The sequence below is a fragment of the Gouania willdenowi genome, chromosome 13 (assembly GCF_900634775.1).
Source record: "Gouania willdenowi chromosome 13, fGouWil2.1, whole genome shotgun sequence".
Classification (NCBI taxonomy): domain Eukaryota; kingdom Metazoa; phylum Chordata; class Actinopteri; order Blenniiformes; family Gobiesocidae; genus Gouania; species Gouania willdenowi.
Genome location: NC_041056.1, coordinates 13,215,917 through 13,241,604, shown reverse-complemented (window position 1 = coordinate 13,241,604; position 25,688 = coordinate 13,215,917). Strand labels below are relative to the sequence as shown.

General features: G+C 35.3%; 2 protein-coding genes across 4 annotated transcripts in view; both read right to left on the bottom strand.

Annotated features, from left to right (window-relative positions):
- Window positions 1-4,386, bottom strand: lim2.3 (lens intrinsic membrane protein 2.3). Of its 2 annotated transcripts, XM_028465217.1 has the most exons (5): window positions 4,313-4,386; window positions 2,833-3,023; window positions 1,089-1,238; window positions 274-408; window positions 1-198 (listed from the first exon to the last, which is right to left on the bottom strand). In XM_028465217.1, exons 2-5 carry the CDS (start codon window positions 3,005-3,007, stop codon window positions 137-139), a joined length of 522 nt encoding a protein of 173 aa, XP_028321018.1. In that variant the 5' UTR covers window positions 3,008-3,023; window positions 4,313-4,386; the 3' UTR covers window positions 1-136. The 2 variants fall into 2 exon arrangements, with proteins under 2 accessions (XP_028321018.1, XP_028321019.1); XM_028465218.1 differs by lacking the exon at window positions 4,313-4,386 and having other exon boundaries at window positions 2,833-3,098.
- A 5,090-nt stretch (window positions 4,387-9,476) lies between these two features.
- LOC114474663 (roundabout homolog 2) overlaps window positions 9,477-25,688 on the bottom strand; it is a 100,581-nt gene continuing 84,369 nt past the window's right edge. The window contains exons 18-25 of one of the 2 annotated variants that reach the window (XM_028465094.1): window positions 24,046-24,088; window positions 23,832-23,968; window positions 23,445-23,747; window positions 19,568-19,706; window positions 16,484-16,797; window positions 16,196-16,288; window positions 11,500-11,621; window positions 9,477-10,112 (exon numbers count right to left, since the gene is read on the bottom strand). In XM_028465094.1, the coding sequence (XP_028320895.1) occupies window positions 10,101-10,112; window positions 11,500-11,621; window positions 16,196-16,288; window positions 16,484-16,797; window positions 19,568-19,706; window positions 23,445-23,747; window positions 23,832-23,968; window positions 24,046-24,088 (1,163 nt within the window). In that variant the 3' untranslated portion in view covers window positions 9,477-10,100. The remainder of the gene's footprint in view (window positions 10,113-11,499; window positions 11,622-16,195; window positions 16,289-16,483; window positions 16,798-19,567; window positions 19,707-23,444; window positions 23,748-23,831; window positions 23,969-24,045; window positions 24,089-25,688) is intronic. The other variant, XM_028465095.1, reaches the window with a different exon arrangement.

Genomic DNA, 25,688 nt, shown 5'->3' with positions numbered 1-25,688 from the left:
TTAATATTTATTTCTGCACATTGATTAATTAAGTGGGAATTTTTTTAAATTTTTTTTTGTGGTCTCCTCTTAGTCACACATAACAGACCAGTGCTTGTCCTGGTTGTAGGAATAGAAGTGGTGAGTGTTTGGCAAATCAGCGTGAGTTGGAGTTTCTTGGGCATTCGTGCATTCGGTATGCACACATGTAGAAAATTCCTATAAAAGAAAATTCTCTATTAGAAAAGCATATGAAAGCATTCATATTTAACATCACATTAAGGGTCTTTGTACCTGAGAAGAATGTGAGCACTACCGCCACCCAGCCCATAATGTAGGACCAGGAGAACCGCCAACTGCCATAGCGTTTACCGTAATAGTTCACAGTCACTCCAGTGTACACAGCCATGGCCAGCAACACAAAGAAGCCTGGAAATAAAGCATCAGCCATCACTGACAAGATAACTGAGTTACACTACTTTAAGTTACTTTTAGCTAATCGCACATTCAAGTCATGTGAAGCCATTTTAAAATGTTAATCTTATTACATTGATACCATTACAGATTAATGTCTACAAATGTGGCATTTTCCTTATTCCATATTCCTTATTTTCCTTAATATTTGAATGAGTCATCAGGACCTTAACATATAGTCTTATTTAACCATGTAAACATATAATCAGTTTTGCAAAACAATGCCTAAACATTGGCTAACAAAAACATCCATTCAATCAGTCATCATAAAACAAATGACTGGAAATATAAAACATAAATGTAAATAAATTTTTTGTGTAATTGAAATAAGACATAAAATATGCCTTAGAGCCAAAAAGGTAAAAGTTTGTATAACTTAAACAAAAACCTTATGTCCAAATAATAGAATAACTAGCCAAATGATTGTTATATCCCAATGCAGAGTTTCTTCTTCTACGCCACAGAAAGGAGTAGAATTTGTGGTGGTGTTTTCAACACTTTTTTGACTCTTCTTTTGTTTTCATTGGAATATCAGTGGAATTCATTAAAGTCTCCATGTAACTTGCATTACTGAGAGTGTAACGAGTAATATATCGTTGATTTTTGTTTCACTAATGCGTTATATTACTGCTTACAGGATATGAAGAAGAGGATGCCAGCTGCAAAGGTCTTATCAAAGCCATCAAAGGAGGAGTAGTGGATAAAGGCCATGACTCCGATCACTATGCCAATGAAGCAGGCCAGCATGGAGAGAATCATGAAGGCCCGGGTGGCATCCCAGTATGCTGAGAGATAAGAGCAGACAGGGAAAAAAACTGTTAGGACATTCCAAATTACAATATAATAATTCAAGTTTTAACTGATTGTACATAGATGTAAACATCTGCTCATAATGAAGCACAGGTGGCCACCTGGCATACTGGGCATTGTCCCGGAAGCCCATCACCCAAAGCGGGCCAGTCTGGTACGTTTTTTTTTTGTGACGAGCAAGTTTTTTTCTTTCTCATGGCCCGACCCACTGGCCCAGCGGGGAAATCCCCGGTATCCCCGTATGCCAGTCCGCCCTTGCCTGTTACCATGCGTTAAAATTAATGGCACAACTCACGCGAATGCCAACAACCGACACGCTCTGTTCAAAACTCTATTCTGATTGGTTCAGTGACGTTAAGAATGTCAAGAATGATGGCAAAAATGAAATTCATAAAGCATCATAGTTAGGTGTAAACCCGGCATGAAAGCCCTCTAGTTACACCTAGCCCTAGCTCGCTAACTAGCCATAGACATTTCAGTCATTACTAAATAAATTACAATTTAAATGTAGGCTAATTCATAATCAACGTCATAAAATTATATCCACAAAATACACAACCTACCATTAACAAAATATCTACAGCGAACATACGGCCACTTTGATGTTGGGCTCCATGTAGTTCCATCATCGTTCTCTCGCCTCGGTGCTTGGATCCATAATTTCCATTTCTGGCCTTTTTCTGTCTGTATTCTGTAAAATGATATCTTTTTGTTCAGCCAGGCGTGGTTGTGACAGCGAAATACTACGCAGGATTTGGGCATTCGATAAAAATCTGTCAGACTGGAAGATCTCCACCGTGTTGTCAGCGGTCAAAGGTGGTTGTCAAGCAAAAGTATGTACCCCTCTTAAAATGGCGGCGCGCATTGCTACATCAAGTGCTGACGTCACGTGAAAAGGTGTATACGGCTCTGACACTAGCCAAGGACACAATGACAGATGTTACTGGAGTGACTGTCCCTCACTGTGGCATCTGGAATTCTCAGTGGTTTTCCATCCTCCAACTACTAACCAGGCCCAGACCGGCTGGTCTGGCCAAAGAAAGGACAACATTGGATTAAAGCGTCAAAAAGAACTTGAAAAAATGGACAAAAATAGTTAAAGAAAAAGTGATTTTAATGGCAAAAGGTAGCTAAAATCTGAAAAAAGTGTCCGAACTTTTCCAAAAGGGGCAAAAATGGGACAAAAAAAAGTTGCAAAATGGCTAAAGGAAATCGGTAAAAAGGGGTTAAAAAGTTTCCCCCTTTTTAAAGGTTTTGTGGGGGAATAATAACTAAAATTAAGACATAAAGAGCCACATGTTGAGAATCACTGACTTAATAACAGCTTCTACATGGTGTAGCTGATAATGTAATGGTCTGGTCTGGACACAAAATGCCTGGGATGATTTTTTGGTCCCAGTTCACCCTTGTAATGTAGTTTTTACATGACCACCTTCCTCGTGTCAGCATTTTAAAACCATGACATGTTGAGCAGTGTCATAGACCAATGGTCATGAACTGATACATATGGATGAAGATGGAAAAAAAACCCCCACTTGTGTGTGCAATAGAGAACCACAGAATACTTACCAATGCTGTCTGTGTGTGTCATACATTTCCCGGGCACACAGTACCGCCACAGCCCCTGGTGCATGTAATTGCTGGAGTGACGGTATTGCATCCAGTAGTCAGTTGCTGTGGAGACAATGAGCAATATGTTTCCAACTCCAGCACAGAACAATCCACCACCCATGAAGCTGTACATCCTGCTGAGAAACACACTGAGAAAACACAAAACATGGGTCAATACTTCACCACATCTGGACTGAGATTTACCAAATAACCAAAGTATTCAGCACGTGTCAAAGAGGAGCTGGTGCACTGTATTTAATTACTTTTTTTCTGTTATCTGTACTTTACCTGAGTGTTTATTTTTTTTTGGTGACTTTTTACTTTAACGTCTGACTTTTTTAAACAAATATCTGTACTTTCTACTCTTTACATTTTAAAAATGAGCTGCCTGCGGATTTAAAAAGATAAAAAAAGTTAGTGGTTTGAGCCTTTTTCTGTTAGGCAGGTCCCTTAGTTTTATGGTTAACATTTTTAAATGTTAAACCCAATGTTCTTAATTGAGCATTTCCATTTTTTTTCTTCTTAAAACATTTAATTCACAAATGTTATTTATTATGAATGCTACATTCTCCAGGTTCTAATTTAATTTTCCAGTTTCAACAAGGATTTTCCTGTTTCTAATTCTTAAGAAAAATAAAATATATGGAATTTGCTGGTTTAAAAACCATGTATTATTTTTGAAGGGATTTTTTTTTTTTTTTTTTACTTAAGTACAATTAGTGGCATGTACTTTTTACTTTTACTTAAGTAAGGGAGCAACTTCAATACTTTTACTTTTACCAGAGTCATTGTTAAATTCAAGTATCTATACTTTATTTGCATACTGAAGACTAGTACTTCTGCTGATTACGAAGAGTTTATAATAACAACTGAGAAGTGGCTCCATCTAAAAATAAAAAAAAAACAGTGAGATGAGTTTAGATAATATTCAAATCACTTCTTAAAACATGCTTTTATCAGAGTCTTTACTGATTTTAACAAACTTCTAACTTGTTTTTTATGTTTCTGTTTTTTAAATTGTTTTAGTCTCTGACCAAGACTCTACATCTTTTATTTTCTGAATTATAGCTGCCTTTGAAAAGCACTTTGTAACATGTGTTTATTATTATTATTATTATTATTATCATTATTAATAATCTTTTGTTTTTGTATAAATACTTCAGCAATCTGTCAAATTTTCCCATAGAGTTTAGTAGTGAACAATTTGTATCTTTAAAAAAACAAATAATTTCACAAGAAACAATATTAACTACTATTATTACTGTTATATTAGTACTATATTCATAAATCTACCTGTTTTTTCATCATTAGGTGACATAAACTTTGCGTTATTTTCACTTAATTAGTCAAAATCAAGCTAAATGTTTCAATTTCATATAAAACAGTGGCAAACAAAGACATTTTTGAGTTCAAATGAGTGTAGATAATAATACCATACCTTTATCTGTTTTCCTGTAGAAAATAATGTGAGATTCCTGTATTCCAGGTTACCAAAGCACTGAGGAACCCAATATTGACCAGGATTGTTTGCGGACAGGAACTGAGCGAACAAACACACCCAATGGAGCAAAAAGAACAACAATGGAGCATGCTGAGCCACAGCCAATCACAAAGGAGGAGTTTTGTGTTTTACAGAATCTGCTGATAACACAAAACTGGTGAAGCACTCGCACGACTGTGTAATACTGATGACACAGGACTTTTTATTCACAATGTGGCCTCAAACTTACGCTGTAAACTCACAGGCTGCAATAATAGGCTCATTCATGAAGAGATTATTCTAATAATGAAAACTGGAACATCAGTCATTTTGTGATTTTGGTTAAATTAACATAACAATGATTTGTATTTTTTTATTATATTTTTATATTTACTAGTGATTATTGCCTTTGAACACAGTTCTTTGTCCCCTGCTGCCTCTGTGATGCTTATTATAATACAAACTGCTGTTTACTTAGAAATAATACATGGTTTTTTAGCTTGTGAGCTAATGAGATACATTATTAATTCCAGTGTCTTTCAATGACTTTTATTCTCTTTAACTTCAGTTAAAAGACAAACAAACTCTTCTTCTGATCATAAATGTAATTAGTATTTTAGTCTCACTTGTATTAATTTAGTTAACTGACACTTAAGCTACAGACATGATGGTGGATTATTAAAGACTGTTTTGTTCATGATTTGAAAAATGAATACAATCTTAAGTTAACAAAGCTTAAAATGTGCAACACTGATTTGAAAAGAATTGTTGACAACTCTTAAAATGCAATAAACTATTTTCTGCTGTGTTCTATGTCCAATCAGAGTTTAACATTTACAGACAACAAGCAGTGCAGGGTTAGTGTAACACAAATAAATAATGATGTTGGTCTGTAACACATGTTGTACAATCTGTAAACACTCATTCTGTCCATAGCAGACGGCTACAAACAATTCATATTACACAGCATTTACCAAAGGGCATAGTTTGTTCATTCAAACACTGATTTTTGACAAATAGATTAAAATAATTAAAAAAATCTATTGTGTAGTTATGTATATAATCTGCAGATTTCTGTAATAGAGCTGGTATTATTTAATGGTATTATTGAACTTGCATGTACCTGTCACCACCACTAGGTGGTGTCAGTATTTAATTCTTGGAACTAAACACTGACAATAAATAAGAAATCTACTTGCTTGTATGACTACACACCAATGTAAAATCCTTTTTTTTTTTTTTTTTACATTACATCATGTTATAAAAAAAAACCCAATGACCTTTTAGTGTAGATTATATTTTTAATAATCATTTATTATCTCTTGTGTTCACGCTGTACAATTATTTGACAATACTAAATGACATATGCAACATACTGGTTTCTTAAGCTATAAGTCCCAGTGACTCCCATAACCAGTTCCAGAGTTACATAAAGGCACATACAGTAGATTAGTGTATTTTCCATGTTGAGGACATTGTTTGTGTAGAAATTGACAAAGAAAAAGAGGCTGTTTTCATAATGATGACCTGAAAAGAAAAAAGAAAACCTTGGATTCCATCTACTCATGAACACGCTCATTACATAATTAGACTTTGTTGAGCTGCTGTCAGTTGTATGCACTGAATACAACTTTTTAATAATAACAGGTGACTTTAATATTCATGTAGACAATAACATGGACAATACTGCCAAAGAACTGTATGTTTTAATGGACACTTTTGGTCTTATACAACATGTGACTGGTCCGACACACACTCAAGGTCACACTTTGGATCTGGTTATCTCTAAAGGTGTTGATATCTCTACTGTTGATGTAAAAGACTTAGCTCTATCTGATAATTTCTTTGTCTTTTTTTTCACTTAGAGACTGTAACATCTGTCCCCCCTACTTCTGTGTGTTTAAAGAAACGGTACATAAATGACAACACGTGCACAGTTTATGGAAGCCATAGAAATGACACCAACATTGAGTGCTGAGACAGTTGATGATCTTTTGGATTAGTTAAATACTAAAGTCTGTAGAGTCATAGATGTGGTGGGTCCAATCAAAACTAAGAGAAAACCAAACACACAGAAAAGTCCTTGGAGGAGGACTGAGATAATGCAGAATTTGAAATCTGACTGTAGAAGAGCTGAGCGTAAATGGAGATCAACAAAACTACAAATTCATCTAGACCTGTACAAAATAAGTCTGCGAAAATTCAATGATGCTTGTTCAAAGCAAGGCAGCAATATGTTTATGAAATTATTGCCAAAAAACTCTTGCACATTGTTTTCTGTAATTGAAAAGCTCACAACCCCTAGATCAGATAGCCCCTGAACTACTGTCAGCTGGAAAATGCAATGAATTTGCTGTATATTTCAATGAAAAAAATACAATCAATAAGGTCAAACATCAGAACAAACCAGCAAAATAACAAAAAGCTTGAACAGCTTCAACCACTGAGGGATGAGTCAACTACAATGTTAGTTTATTACAGTGAACCCAAAAACAATACAGGAAACTGTTCAGCAGCTGAATCCATCAACGTGTTGCCTTGACACAATACCCTCAAACTTCTTTAAAACTGTTGTAAAGTCAATTGTCACTGATTTGTGTCAGATAATTAACTGATCATTCCAATCAGGCACCGTACCAAAATCCCTGAAAGTAGCTGCTGTGAAACCTCTGTTAAAGAGAACACTGGATGCCTCTATACTGGCTAACTATAGACCAATCAGCAACCTTCCATTCATGGCCAAGATCATTGAGAATGTGGTCTTCAACCAACTGAGTCAATTCTTAACATTCAACAAAATATTTGATAAATTTCAGTCAGGTTTTCGTTCTCATCACAGCACTGAAACTGCTCTTATCAAAGTGATCAATGACATAAGGTTGAACACTGATTCAGGAAAAGTATCTGTTCTCATTCTGTTGGATCTAAGTGCTGCATTTGATCTGTAGATCATACAATTTTGTTGCACAGATTGCAAACATAGGTTGGACTAAATGGAAAAGTAATGCAATGGTTTAAGATCTGTTCTTGGACCCCTTCTGTTTAGCCTTTATATGCTTCCTTTAGGACAAATTTTACAGAACTGTAAGGTTGATTATCAGAGCTACGCAGATGACACACAACTATATCTATCACTGAACCCAGATGACCATGGTCCCATTGAGGTGTTGTGTGACTGCTTAGAAAAAGTAAACTGCTGGATGAGTGAAAACTTCCTTCAACTAAACAATGTTAAAGGCACTTTTTTCTCTACTGCGTATGATTGAGAGAGAGATTTTTGGTAATGTTGTTGATATAATGTGATTTGATGATTTTAATTGATTTTACTGATGATTTTAAATGTTCTTATTGATTTTAAGCTGTTGAATGTTTTATCACGTAAAGCACATTAAGTTGCCTTCTGTATGAAATGCGCCATACAAATAAATTTGTATTTGTATTAATATTTTTTTGTTTTTTTTTGCTGTTTTGTGTTTCTTTTTTGGAGTCATTCTCTGTATTTTGTCTGTCACTTTGTGTCTTTATGTTGGCATGTTATGTATTTTTGTTGGTATTATATATATTTAACCACTTCCAGCGTTACATAAAGGCACATAGATTTGTGAATTTTCCATGTTGAGGGCATGGTTTGTGCAGATGTTGACAAAGAAAAAAAAGGCTTTTTTCATCATCATAAACTGAAAAGAAGAACAAAACCTTGGATTCCAACTACTCGTGCGCACACTCAATGGATGATTGGAGTCAATGTCAAAGAAATCGTAAGGGAGAGCATTTAATAACATTTAATTCATGCTGTTTAATTACATTTTAGTGTCTTTGTGGTGAACAATACTTGTGAAATTCCCTTCCGAACAGACAGTGACCAGAGCTGAGCCATTGGAGTGTGTAGGAGGGCTGACTAACCCAATCAAAATACTACCCAAAAAAGGAGCATAAAATGTGTCACTTGTCCTTAGATTTCAGGAAAGAAGTCACATTAGCAATCCCACCCTATCATAAAATGAAGAGGATTTTCTAGATTTCTAATTACTTTCAGAGGGTATGTTACAAATCTATATTACTTCTCGTGCTAACTTTCGGGATTAAATCAGTGTGTGCTGGACTAAGCAGCTCTCTAATGTTTTATGGAGCTAAATTACCATGGAAACTTATGCTGAACGACTGGCCTGCTCGCGAGCAGGTTTTTCTCTGGCTAGGATCTGAGCGAGTGCTAAAGTCCCGCCTCCTGACCAATCAGATCTCTTAGAAAGCGAGCTCTCCAATAAAAGGTGATGTGTGGACACGTCACTGTGTGTAAACCAGCGCAATGTGGAAAAACAGACATTGGCGCGTTAGCGCCCCCTACTGAGTGAAGAGAATTTAATATGGGGCAAACGCTGCGGCCCACAATGTGGCCTTGGGGGCCACCAGTTGCACATATCTCTTCTAGACTCACTGTATGAAGAAGTTAAACTGACTGGAAACAATTTTCCTTTGATAAATTGATGGCAAAATCAACAATTTAAACCAAAAATATTTCCCTTTTTTTAATTGCAGCACACTATGTTGGTAAATATAGTTCGCTTTTTCTAATAAAATATGAAAACGTAGAATAAAAATGAGGATTTGTATTTTCTGTTTTTGCAAACTTAAGAAGGGCTCAATGTGACTCTCTGATGAGCTCAATATGTTCAGTGGACCTTGCGTTTGACCACTATTTAGAATCCATACCAAACAGGATACACTGTGCATGCTTCAATAGGAAAAGGGTAACCTGTAGGCTACAAATGAGGCGAGTGATGATATTTGTAACGCTGCTGATTCAATGCTACGCTATAAGAATGCTTCAACAATCACGTACGAGTGAAATAGGAAAATGAAAAATAAAAAAAACCCAAAAAACATTATCTTTTTTGTTATTAATGAGTGGTGTATTAAAAAATAATAGCTTAAGTAGTTCTGTTTAAAAAAAAAAGAAATGATAAGCAATGATGGATGTATTACAAAAGTAGAAAGTTTGCATTTTATATTCACATAACTTAATATTTGATTTATTGAGTTTGCAGGAGGTTCAGGAGGGGCGTCAAGGTTTATGGATAATCTTTTAAGATTTTCTGCAGAAACTTGAACGCAGGCATCAAAGTAACAAAGGCTTTGATTTATTTGGATTAGAAATGAACACACTGGTGATCTACAGGAGAGCCACAATGCACAGCCACACAGAGATGAGATTTAAAAAAAAAGAAAACACGTACAGACTCACAAAAACACTGCACACACATGCACAAACACACTCACGCACCCACACACACACACACAGAATGGTATATTAAACACATTAACACGGCTCAAGTCGTCACCCATCTTTCATCAAACGCTCATCATCACGGATGCATGATCAGCAGTAAACAGATGATACATTCAGTAATCTGCTTTACAACAAGGTACAACTTACATTTAATTGCCTTTCAAGTGCCCAAAAATACTGTACCACAGCCTCCCGCCGTCCTCTTTTGTAGGAATAAATCTTAATATATCTTTTAAAAAAATCCTCAAGACGTTTATATACACGGTAAAGGGTGAGAGCAATGACAAAAGTAAGGGTAAACTTATCAAAATAAAAGAAAAATACAAAAAGTATGTGAGAAGGCAGACGGACAGGCCTCAATGCCGTCTTTCCTTTGAATTTTTCTTCAAACACCATAGCAACAGATGGACGGTTTGCAAAGATGAGGGAAACAAACAGCGTCACGTCAGAGGCGTCGGTTTACATGAGGTTCTGTAGAGAAAATACATAACAACACAAAATAAAGCACAACGTCCTTTAGATACAGAGAAACCTCCATGACAAAGGAGATTCACGTAATTTCAATTAGATTCATTATTATTATGCAGAAAAAAAAAAAAAATTTAATTCCTTTTTATTTAGAAATCATTGTCTAGTGCAAATCATAAGCTATTCAACCTTTGAGGATTTGGAAGAAATACAATTAATAATAATACAAAATAAAACACTATACTTGTGTAATTGATTTAGGTCAGTGATGTATCATCAGGCAAAGTTAACATGAATATTATGATGGAAATAAAGATATAAATACTTTGAAATCTCATACAGGACAATAAAATAGGGGTGAAAATACATTTTGAATAAATTTGGAGACATTTTAAAGATTTTTTCAAAACAGCTGTTATCAAGTCAAAGTGAGGACATAAACTCAAAGTTAGTGTTTCTCAAATGGGGGTACGTGTATCACTAGCAGTACACGATGGCACTGCAGGGGTTACTTGAGAGAGAGATAGAGAGAGAGAGAGAGAGAGAGAGAGAGAGAGAGAGAGATAGAGAGGGGGGGGAATGAACAAATGAAATCATTAAAAATATGGGAATTCATAATGTTTATTTTAAGTTAAAATTATAACATTTTTAAATAATGATGATATAAGTTATCGTGATTAAAACATTAACTGAAAAAAGAAAACTTAGAAATGAAGCAAACTATAGAAATAAATCTATTCAGGAGGCACTAAATGCTGTTTAATTCCACTTATTTACAAAATAGGATTCTTTAAAGTGTGTTTTATCACTTATTGATTCCATCATTATGCTCTATAGTTGTTGTTTTTTTAAATAGTATTCTGTGTAAAAATGTTGTGGTCGGACAAAGGGGGTACTTATATTCAGAAAAAAGAAAAAGGGGTTAGCTAAAAAAAAAGTTAAGAACCACTGCATTAGATTACGACACATTTGCTATCATTTTATGCATTTAAACGTTTTTTATTTTTAACTAAAATAAATGCAGTTGGACAGAATATTTAGGTGTCACATCATTGACTTATTTACAGATGTGCTTAGTGTAATGAAATATAAAATAAAATAATCTTTTACACACTCCATGCTCCATTTTTTCCCTATTATCCAATGATCGGCTCATGTTTGCAGATTTAAACCTTTTTTTTTTTAAACTGGAACTAAAGTCTCAAGCAGACACTTACTGATAACAGCAGCAGCACTTCTGACTGCAAATGAGAAAACGTATCCTCTATCAGGCTGCGCTAAACGACCTTCTTTGTTCAAATTGCTCTTGTCCAAAATATGATTTATTTATATTATCACATTTATTAAACGTATTAAACTGTGACACAAAATCCTTTCTACAGCCACACACCTCATCTCTCCTCTGAGCCATTGTGTTGGGTCGGGGACAGATTCTTCCACCCAGGGACCCGTACCCTGACATCTGGACTGTGGGCAGGAAGCCGCTGTGTCCATATGGGATTACATTCTCATCTGCAGATGACAAAGAGATCAGTCAAAGTTACTGCTGTGTTTATATAGGTTAAACCTTATAAGTGATGAAGGGAAAACAGACCCAACTGCTGCTAAAAGCACAGCTGCAGGATAATAAAAGGACACACACACACACACACACACACACGTTGGATTTGCATCAAGCTTCTCAATAATATTAATACACAAGCACTTGAGATCCAGATGTTGTTGTGGGTTAGACCAGGGTTTTTTAACCACTGTGCCGTGACACACTTGTGTACCGTAGGAAATTATTCAATTTCACCTAATTCAGGGGTGTCAAACTCATTTCAGTTCAGGGGCCAAATACGCAGCATTTTGATCTCAAGTGGGCCACAGAAATGAGTAATTTCAACATTATTGTGCCCTAGTTTGCACTTCTACGTATACATATAATACAATATGTAAGAAACTGACAACATTTAAGCTATAAGTGACATATCAGTCCCAACAGGGTCTTTCCCTTAAATTTCCTAGATTTTGTGACCAATTTCTATTTAATTAAGGGAAATATTATGTAATAATTTGAGGAAAATTGAAGGATTTTGTCGGAATTTTTCAGTTTTTTCCACTGTTTAACATTAAAAATGACTGTAATCATTCGATATTATCACAGATTCATGTTTTCTCAGTCATTTTTACTTTCTGTCATGAGTTTGACACAAGTCTAACAAACTTTTTTGAAAACAAATGAATTATTGTTTGTAAATATGGCATTGTGCCCGTCCCAAAGCACACAGTCAGCTGCAGGTCAGAGCGGAGAGGAGACCCCCACCAAAATAAAGCTACACCTAAACTTGTGATATTCATAAAAATTATTGTAAAAATACTGGTGATGCACCGACATTCTGGCAACCAAAAATGTTCAGCCAAGTCAGTTGTAGGCCTGTACATTGTTATTTAATGTATGAGTGGGATCAAGTTAAAGATTTTAGTTTTTTTTATTTTTATATTTTGCATTGTTGGAATGCTAAATAAATATGTTCATTTTTTGAATTGATTTATTCTTTGAAGCATTAATATCAATTTACACAATTGCAATGTTTTAATTTTACTCAAGTTAGTGCACATTTACTGTATACCCATAAATGCAATGAGAAAAATAATTTGCATAATAATTTCTTTCAGTTTTTCTTGGTTTTGGTTTTTTGTTTTGGTCAAGAATTTTCATCTCGGTGCATCCCTAAAAAAATACACAATAAAAAACAACATGTGATATACACTGTGATAAAAAATACAATAATGAAAAAGAACGGCACACAACTGCCACTCATTACTCATCGTTCATGTTGATATCTGACACTCTTAACATTTGACGATGCAGAAAATTACATAAATGTAAGATAAAAATTGTTAATCACGCTTTTTATTTAAAAAAAAAAAAAAAAAAAAAAGAAATATGAATTTCTGTTGTTGTTGTTCATTGGATTCCTATTAAAAACACACTTTTCATTAGAAAGAAGAAATATAAAAGATCATAAACACTTTTTTTTTAATTATGTGTGTTTATTTATTGGCAACAAAGTTTAATTTTTGAACATTTTCCAGTTGGTGGTGTGCCTTGGAATTGTTTTCAATGACAAGATGTATCAGAAAAAAGTTGAAAAACACTGAGGTAAACAGTGGACTGTGGGGGGTAGGGGATGGGAGAGGGGGAGTGTGTGTGTGGGGGTGGGGGGCGATGCTGCAGGAGGGATCATCACGTATGGCGCTCACCCTGGAAAAACCACCTTGAAGAACCTCCATGGGGTGAGAAACGTTCGGCCCTTTTCTGAAGCTTGGGTGACTCATTTCCCTCCATCCGCTCCCAGCTCACTCTGCTGCAGTTTAAAACTTCTGCCAGGAGCTGCAGGGAGTCATCTGTATGAGGAGGGGCAGGCGGAGGAGGTTGGGGGGGGGGCTGTGTGTCAAATTATTCAATGATGACGATTTAAAAAAAAAACAAAAAAAACTCCTTAAGAGGAAAATAATCACAGGGATGCGTCAGATTGGACGAGACGTCCCTTTAGTGCTCGCAGTGATTCAGAACGTATATTCCACGCACTGACTGAGGAACGTGCAGCTGCAGCATCTTGTTTGTTTATCAGTGCAAAAGCCTCAAGGCAAAAAGAAGAAGAAGAAAAAAACTCTCCATTTCAGATTTCTATGTCATGACAGGTTGCTAGGCAACCAGAGGAACGTCTTGGATGTTCGTTGTCCTGTCCCAAAAAAGGTCAAACACATCAGAACCAAAAAAAAAAAAAAAAAAAAAAATCTTCCCAGCCAGAATTAAAACATTGACATTTTCTAAATGAACCTTTCGACACTTTTACAGGTTTTAAATCCTTCAAGGATCAAAGTGTGACATCATATTATCAGGAGATTAATGTTTGATGCAACCCTTTGAAAAACCATGTGGCAAACTTTATTTTGAAAATACACAACTGTTTATTAAATCTAAGACAGATTTTGGAAAAGTAGGAACTAATGAAATACTAAGTAAATATTAGAATATATATATACTGTATATCTCAGTATGTTGCTGAAGTTAGCAAAAAAAAAAAAAAATCCATGTAGCCTGTGTAAAAGTCCACTAGTGTTCATTTTAAAAGCAAAGCGACATTTGCCTTACGCTTCATTTTATCATTATCAATAACTTGTGCGGACTAAATCTGTTGAGGATTTGTGCAACTATTTGTTCCAGTATTACAAATCTAGCATTGGTATGTCTGACATCTAACATAGACATGACTTTTGATTGACTCATTTAAGATTAAGGTCATGTCCTGACCTTTTATTACTGTGAAAAAGCATAGTGCTGATAAAAAAACTTTTAAAAAAAGCTCAAATCTGATCTATTTTATGTAAAGAATGTAATTTAAAAAAATCAAAAAAAAAACAGCCACACTGAAGAATAGAACAGGCCGTGTACTTGTAATGATCTGCTCACAAGAATGCTACTATATGCTGACACAATAAACATCAGTGATGGATGCGTTTCTATGGGAACGTTTAGCTTGATCATCGTTCCCTCATATTTACGTTTAGTCGATATTGCTCCAACTCAAAGGCATTCAACAATAATTACAGCTTTTTCCAAGTTTCATCTAAAGGCCTCACAGTTTGTTGGGCAGCTCTCAGCTGATGACAAAACCATCAACAATAAAAGCCTGATTCATGGTTCACACGCAGGGACTCTCAGCAGAAATGAATGAACAGTAGCTAAACAGTAGAGAGTCAGTCAGTCACACAGAAGCAGAGAAAACGTCGTAAACAGGATTAAGTATTGATGCAAGACGAGATGCTTAAAACTATTTCACCCTATCATCTAAGACCAGTGGCGATTCTAACACAAGTTACTCCCTCAACAGTTTTTCACATATATATATATATATATATATATATATGTATATAATTTTTTAATCAATATTTTTGTGTATTTGTGCAATATTTCAGTGATTACAATGCTTTGTGTTACAATGGTTACTTGTTGCACGTGTTTTTATGATGGCAGTGTGTAATGCCTGCTATTTTTATGTATGCAGACATTTTATTTTCATATAATCTGTTCAGATCAGTGTTTAAACTGACACAATAGGCAATAGGAGAAATTATTTTTTCTTATTTTCGTGCATTGTCAGTAACTCAGGATGATTTATCCTTAATGTTCTCACTTACAGTTGTTACAATGTCATTATGTTGTCATGGTTACTTAGAGACTTCTACACAGTAGTTTCAGTGAAAAAAGAAACTTGTTGCACTTTATTTTATGATGGCAGTGTGTGACACTATTTTCTTTTTTCAGTGAAAATGTGCAAAAACACTAATAATAAATAATAAATAGGATGTTTTGAAGCAAATAGTTTTGACTTAATTTGTCCTGTGAATGATCAATATCTTCTGATGAACATGTACAGCAACTTGAGTTTTCATCTTTACGTTTAATTTTGATTAAATGGGTAGAATATTGCAATATATCGCGATAATATTGCATCGCGACCCAAGTTTCGTGATACGCATCGTATTGCAACATTCTTGCCAATACTCACTACTTATCAATGCCCTTTATTATTATTTAGCCAAAAATGTTTTATTTAAATGGTTAATAGTTAAATAAATAAATACAATAATAGTTTGGACACATTTGATGACAAAGTATCTGATTATTTGTTAAATAATAATTACATTTATTGCAAAGCTGCAAAGAAGAAAATGACAAAACTATTTATTTATTTGTGGGTTTTCTCTCATCTTGTATTTATACTGAATTTTATTTGAACTACATTTATAATGGACAAAGTGAAAGTATAGAATACAGTTGTTTAAAATTGTGTGTTGTGTGTTAAATTACTATGACCCCACATGGGGTCACGACCCCAAGGTTGAAAAACACTGATCTAAGAAGTACCTAAACCTCTCACCCCCCTTATGTTATCTGTGTTGTTGTTTCTTTAAAAGGTCCAGTCATTTGTTACAGTGAGACAATGAAAAACTGAAATCCTTATACCACAGAAAACAGTCACAAATATTTATTTATTTAAAATCCAAAGGTCTGCAGTATTTGATCGTCTCACCTGCTTCATTCTGCAGCTCACGGCGGTTTTGAACCTCCTTGGGCGTTTTCTTCTTACTCCTGGATTTGTGTGACTCTGCGACGGGAGATTGTCCTGTCAAAAAAGGCAAATGGATGTCATCATCTTCATAAAGCACGGAGGAAAATGACTCATAACAAGCTCTACAATGAATAAATGTAACATGATTACATGTGCCCAGGCTCTCTGCTGAATTATTCAGGACATGTCTTATTGTGTTATTGTGGCCTGTTCAGAGGCCAGAACACACTGAAGGGACCCTAAACCCACCTTTTTCAAGGCTCTGCTTCTTAAGATCTTCTGTCCACTGGTTGGTGTGGTAGCCCTCCATTGTACCGCGGGTTCTGATGTTGGTGAACAGGTCAGGGTTGGACTGGGAGACCTGGGAGTGTTGGCGGGCCAGCAGGTCTAAGGGCTGAGGCCGCAGACTGTCCGCGGGCTTGGACGGAGAAGACATCAGAACATCATCTGTGTATGACGGATCTTCAGCTTTGGAGGACAGGATGGACACTTCCTCCCTGGACGTGTCCATCAGGTAGGTTCTGGCGGGCAGCGGAGGACACCAGTCATCGTCTTCCTCAGAGCTGAAGAACAGAGTTTGAGTCCCATTTGATCATTAGGATTCAAAACATAGACTGCAAGTAAACAACTGCCAGTTAATAAACCCTATTAAACGATCAAGTGTCATTGCTTCACTATTGGTCACATGAATAATTTAAATGAACAATGTTGCACATGCATTAGGAAGCTGCAGAATCTAATCCCTTCACTGTGCCTCATATTATAGTGGCCCACATGAGTTTTTAATGAACTACCTCCATTTTACACTTTACTAATTCTTCAGACTGATTTCTGTTCTTTAACAAGGTTTAAAAATCTCTGGTCACTCCCTTTAATGTTGCTTAAGTTGTCCATCCATCCATCCATTTTCATACCCGCTTATTCCCATTTAACAGGGTCGCGGGGGTCTTGCTTAAGTTGTGTTTTTTTTTTAACAAGTTTTGTTTTTTAGTTGTTTTTTTGTTTAAACTTCCTATCTAAACATTTATGCCATTTTTGTCCAGACAATTTATGCCTTTTTTTCTTTGCTGGGAGCTGGGTGTATGTAAACGTATGTATGACAATAAAAAAAGATTCTGATACCTTTCTTTATAGTGCAGTGCACTGCCATCATATTGAGCCAACACTCATTATAAACCAAATCCACCATTCCAATGATAAAAATAATAATATCTTTAGTCTCTGGAGTTCAACCAAACTATACCCACTTAACTGTGGAGCAACCTGGAGAGGTCTAAAAATGACTATGTGTCACTGTTGTTCAAGATAATCACCATAATTATGCTTATGATGTGTTTTGGTTTTGTTTATATCATTATGATTTCATATAGAACCTTTTCTTGTCATCTATTTCCTGTTAGTATTACTAAAGCCGCTGTCTTTTCCTTTCTTGTTGACTATGGTGATCTGGTCCCAATTAACAGCCCACTATCCCACTTTAATCTGTGCTTAATCATGCAAAACAAGGTCTCCAAATAAAGTCAGAGTGAAAACTTTCCTGCAATGTATATTGTGATCAAAGATAGAAAAGACTTAATGTTGAAAATAACTTCTCTCATCTGTATGTAAAATGTCGTAAAGCACCTTTAAAGGGGCAGTATTATAAAAAAAATGCACTTTATAATGGTTTTGCTACAGTCATATTAGAGCTGGGCGATATATCGAATATACTCGATATATCGCAGCTTGTAGTCTGTGCGGTGTTGAAAATGACCATACCGTTAAACTCGCGGACTTTTTTTTTTTTTTGATTTTTTTTTTAAAATATCTTAGTGGCATTATGCACAAAAGGTGCACTTAAATTTAGTGTTGTTTTGAAATGTCATCTTAATGACAACATGCACAAAAGGGCACTATTTGTTTTAAAATATTGTAGTGGCATTATGTACAAAAAGTGCACTTTAATTTTGTGTTTTGAAATGCCATGTGAGTTGCATCCTGCACTAATGTCTTGTTTTGAAATGTCTCTGTGACAATTTTGCACAGAACGTGCACTTTCTGTTGACAATTTTATGTTTGAGCCACTCACTGTTTAATAAATACAGTTATGTCAACTTTGACTTAGTTGTGATATCCCCTTTTTTGCATGAAAGTTTAAAATTGGCATATATTAATGCAGTATGATCAAGAATGTTTTAATGTAGACATATAGAATCATCATACTGGTGTGATTTTGTGCATCAAAGTGTTAATTCAAGGGTAATGCAAAATATCGAGATATATATCGTGTATCGTGACATGGCCTAAAAATATCGCGGTATTTATAAAAGGCCATATCGCCCAGCCCTAAGTCATATACATGTATATACATATACATTCAGTGAGCCAAAGTTTCCTCCTTCCCTTGTTATTCCACATTTTGTACAAACGGGCGAGTTGGATTTTTCTCGCCTTGTGATGTCACAACGCGGAAACTCCTCCTCCTGACAATCCTGGCTCCTCTTACCCTACATAAGAATGTGAGATTCTCCTTCTCAAACTATCTCACAGGTAAAACAAACATAGCGACGGCAGGTTGATATTACAGTTAATATCTTTACGTTCAGTATATAGATAATCCAGTATATAGATAAACCACCTTGTATCGCCTTTATGAGATGATCTGACCCAATGCGATGCAGCACATGAACAAAATAATGGATCATCTCCTTATATAGAATATTTCTGTGGTCAGCTTGAAGCAGTGTAATAAAACAGTGAATAGTTACATTCTAGTGTCACCATAATTAAAAGTGAAAAACACTACAGGTCATACGCCACGAGTCAAAGTTTGAGTTAAAATAAAGTCCCATTTTGGGCCCCACGGGGTAACAAAACAACTCTACTGTGATTTCTCTCATCACTTCAGCGCCGTCAGGGATAACTTAATGACGTGCATGTCATTGAAAATAGTAAGTAGTAATCTGGCCTGTCGGATGGTGGCTAGTGTCATTAGAAAAAGACACGGCGCAATCAAAGCAGCCCCTTGATTCCACCCCGTTATGTCCCCGATCTAGACTGTCAGGAACAGTTAGAGAGGACATTGCAGACGCTTCCCTTCATAGCCACAAGTGCAATTTACTCTCAGCCTGCACACACAACTGCTAATTTAAAAACTCCTCAGACTCCAAACTTCACTCCTAGTTTTTTTTTTTTGCCAGTTACAACAGAATCCCAGAGCAGCTTAACCATCCGTCTGTGTTGAATCTCTTCGTCACAAAGGTGAAGTCAGAGGCCTTGATGTTAAAAATAGCACGAGTGGATGACTACAAACCGGCCTGATTCACAACAGAAAAAAAATCAAACGATGTTCACCTCTGACGAGTTTCCCTTTTGTTTGTTGTTGTTTCACTTCTGTCGTGGTTGGCTGGAAAAGGCAACGACAACACGTCCACCCAGGTGAGAGGGGCAGACTTAGGCGAGGAGCCTGTCAATCTCTGCTTCGTCATTTTATCTGTGACAACAGGAGAGACATAAAGACACATTCATATTTTATTCTTTGTTGATTCTGTTTGTCTTCATGAGCTTCTCTCCTGTCTCTTCAGACAGCAGCTGTTCCACCTGACTTGATGCCTCTATTCAACCCGTCACTAACTAAACGCAAGGTTCACCACGACACCTTTTTGTGATCTGTGCCTTTGTTTGTTTGTTCTGTAAATTGTGAGTGATTACAGACTCTGCAGGTTCCTAATTTTTCCTTAAGAGTCTCTAAAGACTATTTAAGTGCAGCGAAAAGAAGAAATAATGCCTGCAGAAGTAGAAGTGGTAATTATTTTCAATTAAAAAAAAAAAAACCTCAGTTGCTCATGACAATTAAATACATTTCATTTTTTAAAACTTTACTCCTTCATTTTGGCTCAGTGTCACGGTCTGAATTGACCTTCGTACTGTGATTCTCTTCCAATCTCAACAGTACGTGACGGCTACGTACTCGTGCTGGATTAGCTATGCACAGATATTGCTGTACTGATTTAAAAAGAAATGCTTAAAACATCACATCAGTCGACCATCGATAAAAGATCGACCAATGATAAAAAAAAATGTGATTGTCTCTATCCTGTTCTGTGGGTCTTTCTGTCCACTAACCCCAACCAGTCACAGCAGATGGCTGCCACCTCTGAACCTGGTTCTGCAGGAGTTGTTTCTTCCCACGGTCACTAAATGCTTGTTCATGTGGATCTTGTTGGGTTTTCACTTTCTTATTATGATTTTTATATTTTGATAAGAGCATTGAGATGACTTTGTTGTAAATTGCGCTATACAAATAAAGTTGAATTTAATTGAGATGAATTATATTATAATCATGTTTTTTTGGAGAATAATCTATTCCTATTTTTCCCCAAGAAAAGGAGCCATTCAGCAATCATCAAAAAACATTTTCTTTGAAATTGAATTTTCAATCTCAGCATGGCGGAAGTGGAAAAACTCACAGCGGAACTCGCAAAAATTCATTTTCCGGTAGTGCGCATGCTCATAATCAATCTCAGTACGAGGTAAACTCAGACCGTGACACCGGCGCCAACTACCTGGTTGACCCAGTGGTTGGGGATGATGGTTTTAAATTAAAATGAAATGAAAAATGCTCTTTGACACAACAAATACAAATAAAAACAGAAAAAGTATACTGAATAAAAATATTTGCTTATTTGAGCAGGTAAATACTAAAAAACAGTGTATCTAAAAAAGCAAAACAAAGATTGCCTCCTATTGAAGTGTAAACAGGAGTCATTCTGCTGTCCCTTAGAAAATAAAAGCATGGGATGTTTAAGTGTTCTATTTCAAAACATACAAAAAACTCAACAATGACCTTTTTATTTTGATACATTTGATTTTCTATTATATTTTTTTTACATTTTGATTGATCAAGCACAAAACTAACAAGTATATGTAATCGAGAAAAGGTACAATTTGATAAAGTGCACGTTCGAGAGGCGGCTGAAAGAAGCAAAGCTAATCCCCTTACCTCATCATAAAAATTCACCTATTTAATAAAACCATACAATCATTGATGAATGATGATACAATTTACTTTAATATAAATGAGCACTTATATACAAACTAACTAGACATATAAAATTAGCTGTCCGGTTCTCTATAGCTGATCAAAAGAGTTTGTCAATAGTTGCTTTTAAATAGTTTTAATGTCATGCACATTTTGATATCCTCACCTACCGTTAGTTTATTCCATAATTTAACACCATTAACAGAAAAGCACAAATTCTTTATAAGGTTGAATGGGTTGGTAGGCTATTTAAATTATAATTCCCTCTTAAAAAATATAAATATCTGTTTTATACATATATAAGTTATTCCATGCTTTATACAAAATCTGACCTGTTTTAAATGTAACCTGATACATCGCAATAAGTCGACTTTAATTACTTTATGTTTAAGAGCATGTTGTGTTGAATGTATACATTTTCAGTTCATCTGCTCTTTTGTTTAGGCGAAATTAAACTTTTCCACTTGCCGACATCACAACCAACTTTGTCTTTCTTACAAATGATCATTTCTGATTTAATTAAATCCAACCTTAGAATATTGAAGCATTTGCTGGAATTACGCTTGTTCAATAAAACCTGACTTGATTTTAATTGAAGTTCACTGCCCTCATAAAGAGGAGCTCATTTATCCTTTATGATGTCTTGGCATCTCGTATGAGAAAAGACGACATAATTACGAGAGGCTTAAAGGGTAAAGAGGTGATCAGTCACTGCGATGGAGAAGTGGGCTGATGGAGCTTCCTGATTATGATAATCAATATGAGCTTTCCTGTTTGTCAGTTCTCTGGAAAATGTCAGGGTGGAAACATTCAGTGCTGAAAGAACAAAAATATTAAATCTGGGTAAAATTACCATTGAAATGTTTGACATGAGATGGAATACGTCACATGGACATTAGGAATTTAGATGTAGCCCATGAGCCCTTCAGCATTTGTTATGCATTACGTCAGGTTGGGGTCAATTATTCAGTTACAATTTCAATTACACATGTTCACTTACAATTCAATTAAGATTACAGTGACCAGCATTTTTTCCAATTACAATAAAATTACAATATTTTTTTACCCTCAGAAAGTCAATTATAATTGCAGTTTTAATTACCAAAATCCAATGACAATTAATCACAATTACTGAGCATGAAATAAATAACTTAATAAAAGGTAATCTTCATCATTCATGATAACGGGTGCTAAATTAGCTAAAAAACACACTAAAAGCAAATATCTATTTTTTTTTTTTACCTTGTAAGGCTTCCTAATCAATGAAAATATAGGTTTTCATATATTTTGGTGTGGACCTCTGAGCCTTTTTTGTGTCTCTGTACTCCTAGATTTCATTTTTTTTTTTTTAAAAGGTAGAATGTGAGAAAACTTGATATGAAACATATTTTAATAATTGTTCACGACATATGTGTAGAACTGTACATAGAACTATAGGGATGTTAATCTTTGGGTGCCTCACGATTCGATTCAAAACCGATTCTCGATTCAAAAATTGATACAATGCATAGTGTGTTAAGACAAATTATGGCATCAACACAACACAGTTTGTATAAGATAATTTTAAATAAACTGATTCCAATGATGTTATCACATAAAGGCAAACTTAAGACAAAGGGTAACATTTATTCATGCTAAACAAATAAAAACTTACTTACTGTACAAGAAATAACTTCTTCTAGAAGTAAGTCTCAACTCTCAGTGACTACAAGAATTATACAACTGCTTTCGTCCTGTACTTTGTCTGTTTTTTGTTGTTGTTTTGGTTTTGTGTTCCTACTTTGTTTTATTGCTATTGTTTGACTTGCAATAAAACAAACAAATGAATAAATACATTTTTGAAGTTTATGAATCGATTCAGAATTATTGATGATTAGAGTCGCGATTCTTATGTGATTCAATTTTTTCCCCCACCCCTATAGAACTATAACTATAACTATAGTTACCCAGTTACCCAGTTTAGCGATAAATTATAATTGACAATTTTTATAAACTTTTCATGGCAATTACAATTACAAAGTCACTTATCTTACTCAATTACAATTGAAATACGATTACGACAGCAACAGATTTTTGTTGCGCAACAACTGACACTGAAACTAACAGACAATCCAATGTTAAAACGTAGCTATAGGAATCACCACAACATGATCATATGCTAGTTTTATTACACACGTTTAAATCCTTTACCGTTGCTTTTCTTTGAATACTGGAGTTTTGCATATTCCGACCCAGAATGACCAGACTTGATGGTCCACTGATCCAAGTCTGGCTCCAGACTCACAAGCCCGCCGTGTGCCATCATGGGGTTGCTGCTGTACGGGTCTGGACCTTGAGTGTAGGAGGTGCTGGAGTAGGTGTCGTAGTACGCCAGCAGGTCGTCCCCAGCAGTGGTGTTGATGGTGCTGTAGATGGGACTGTCGGTGGAGGTCGTGCTGCGTTTCTCCAGCTGGTTTGGGTAATTAGTTACGCCAACGGCTGTACAGCAGAAAACTATGTTACATTACCAATGATGCTCATGCTCACAATGATTAACATGTGCTGTTATTTCAAACGTTATAACACGAGAGCTCTTACTGTTGAAATATCGGTCAGGGTCCAGTTTGCTGGAGCAACACTTGATGGAGTCCTTGCCACCGTGAGTGAGGTTTGGAGTGGGCCACGATTCTGCCAGCCATGGGTAGTTCCCCATGTTTGACCCTAACAATCCAGGTCTGATGAAGGAAGTGAGAGAACACCATGAGTATCTATTAACTAAATGTTCTGTTATGGATGCATGTGAGAGATTTACCCTCCATTGATGATTCCTGATCCTTCACTGTGAGCGAAGCCAGCTGCGAGAAGTTAAAGTAATGAAGATTAATCTTTACATTTCCATTTGTCTTCAGAGTTTTGACACATATTAATGAAAATAAAGATGTTGAGCCCTGTTTTGCTTTTGAAAGAATAAAGTCCTCATTGAGATATAGTAGTAGCAGAAGTGCACATTTACACAGAACTGGAGATGCTTTGCCACAGAGATACAAATATACTGACAAATATATGCATATAAAAATATGCATAAAACAACCTTTTTTGGGTCACACAATTCTGGCAAACCCAGAGACATTTTTTCTTCAACTAGAATTAGTTTTTAATCACGTGAGATAGTGTGTGTATATATGAGACATATAAATATATATATATATATATATACATTTTTTCCTTATTTTTAACTAATTACAAGAAATTTCAGGTGACTCCACATGGAGTCACGACCCTAAGGTTGAAAAACACTGCTATATACAGTACATAACAAACTATGCCATAGTTTTTTGTTCAGTGTATGTTTTAATCAATGGTCATTTGATTTTCCATTCAGAATGAATAATAGAAAACAAAAGATTAGAGGTTATTAGATTTTCATTTTAAAAGTTAAAAAATTAAGATTCAAATTCAAGGTATTCTTCTTTATCAGAATCGAAAAGGGATAAACGGAACTTCAAAAACTGGTTGATTTTCATTTCCTACCTGTGGTTTCTCTAGCCCTAGGCTAAAATGTCTTTAGAACCTTACTTTGACGTGTTTTTTGACATGACAAAACAAGGCTTGTCATCTGCAGAAATCTCTGCATATCAAACCAAAGTGGGGGTGGAAGAAGTTTTTCCTGCAATCATGTCCTCTTCCCTGAGACACAGTCTTGTCTCATAGTTTTTTGAAAAACAACAATGATCCAAGTACTGAAAATTTTTTTGTTTGTTTTTGTTTTGTTTCTGTCTTCTAACGTTTCATTTTTTGTTTGAAAATGAAAAAATGAAAATCAACTGGTTTTAAAAATGTTGCTTATCCCTTCAAGATCCTTATAATGAAAAATGCCTGCAAATGCCAGTCTTAATTTTGGAATTATAAAATGAAAATTAAAAAATAAAAAAACACCGACATTTTTGTTTGTTAACATCCTCTTCTGAACAGAAAATCCAATCAACAAAACATAACACTGACCTTTTTCCTCACATTATCCTAATAATCAAGTAGCTTTAGACCAACTTTGTATTTTGTAGCTTTTTGGACTTCTCTCACATCTCTTCTGAATACGTGTAATTTCACAACAACCCATTATTGACTAAATAAAGAACCAAAACCATCCAGATCATGCTGAGCTCTGCTTCTGTGATATAAGAAACTGATGATGATATGAGTTGACTGTGACACGTCTAAACTGCATATGTTTACTACATCAAAATGCAGAGTTTAGATTTGCCCTCACATTCTGCTGCTTTTGTATATACGTGTCTTTTTATATTTTACATATACATTTATTCATTAAGGGCTTAAAGGGGTTCTCGGGTTTGTAATTTCATTCTGTACATGTTCTCATGAACATGAATGACAAATAAAAATCTTTGAATCTTTAAATCATTGTTTAAAAATGTACGCTTTTCACTATCAACTATT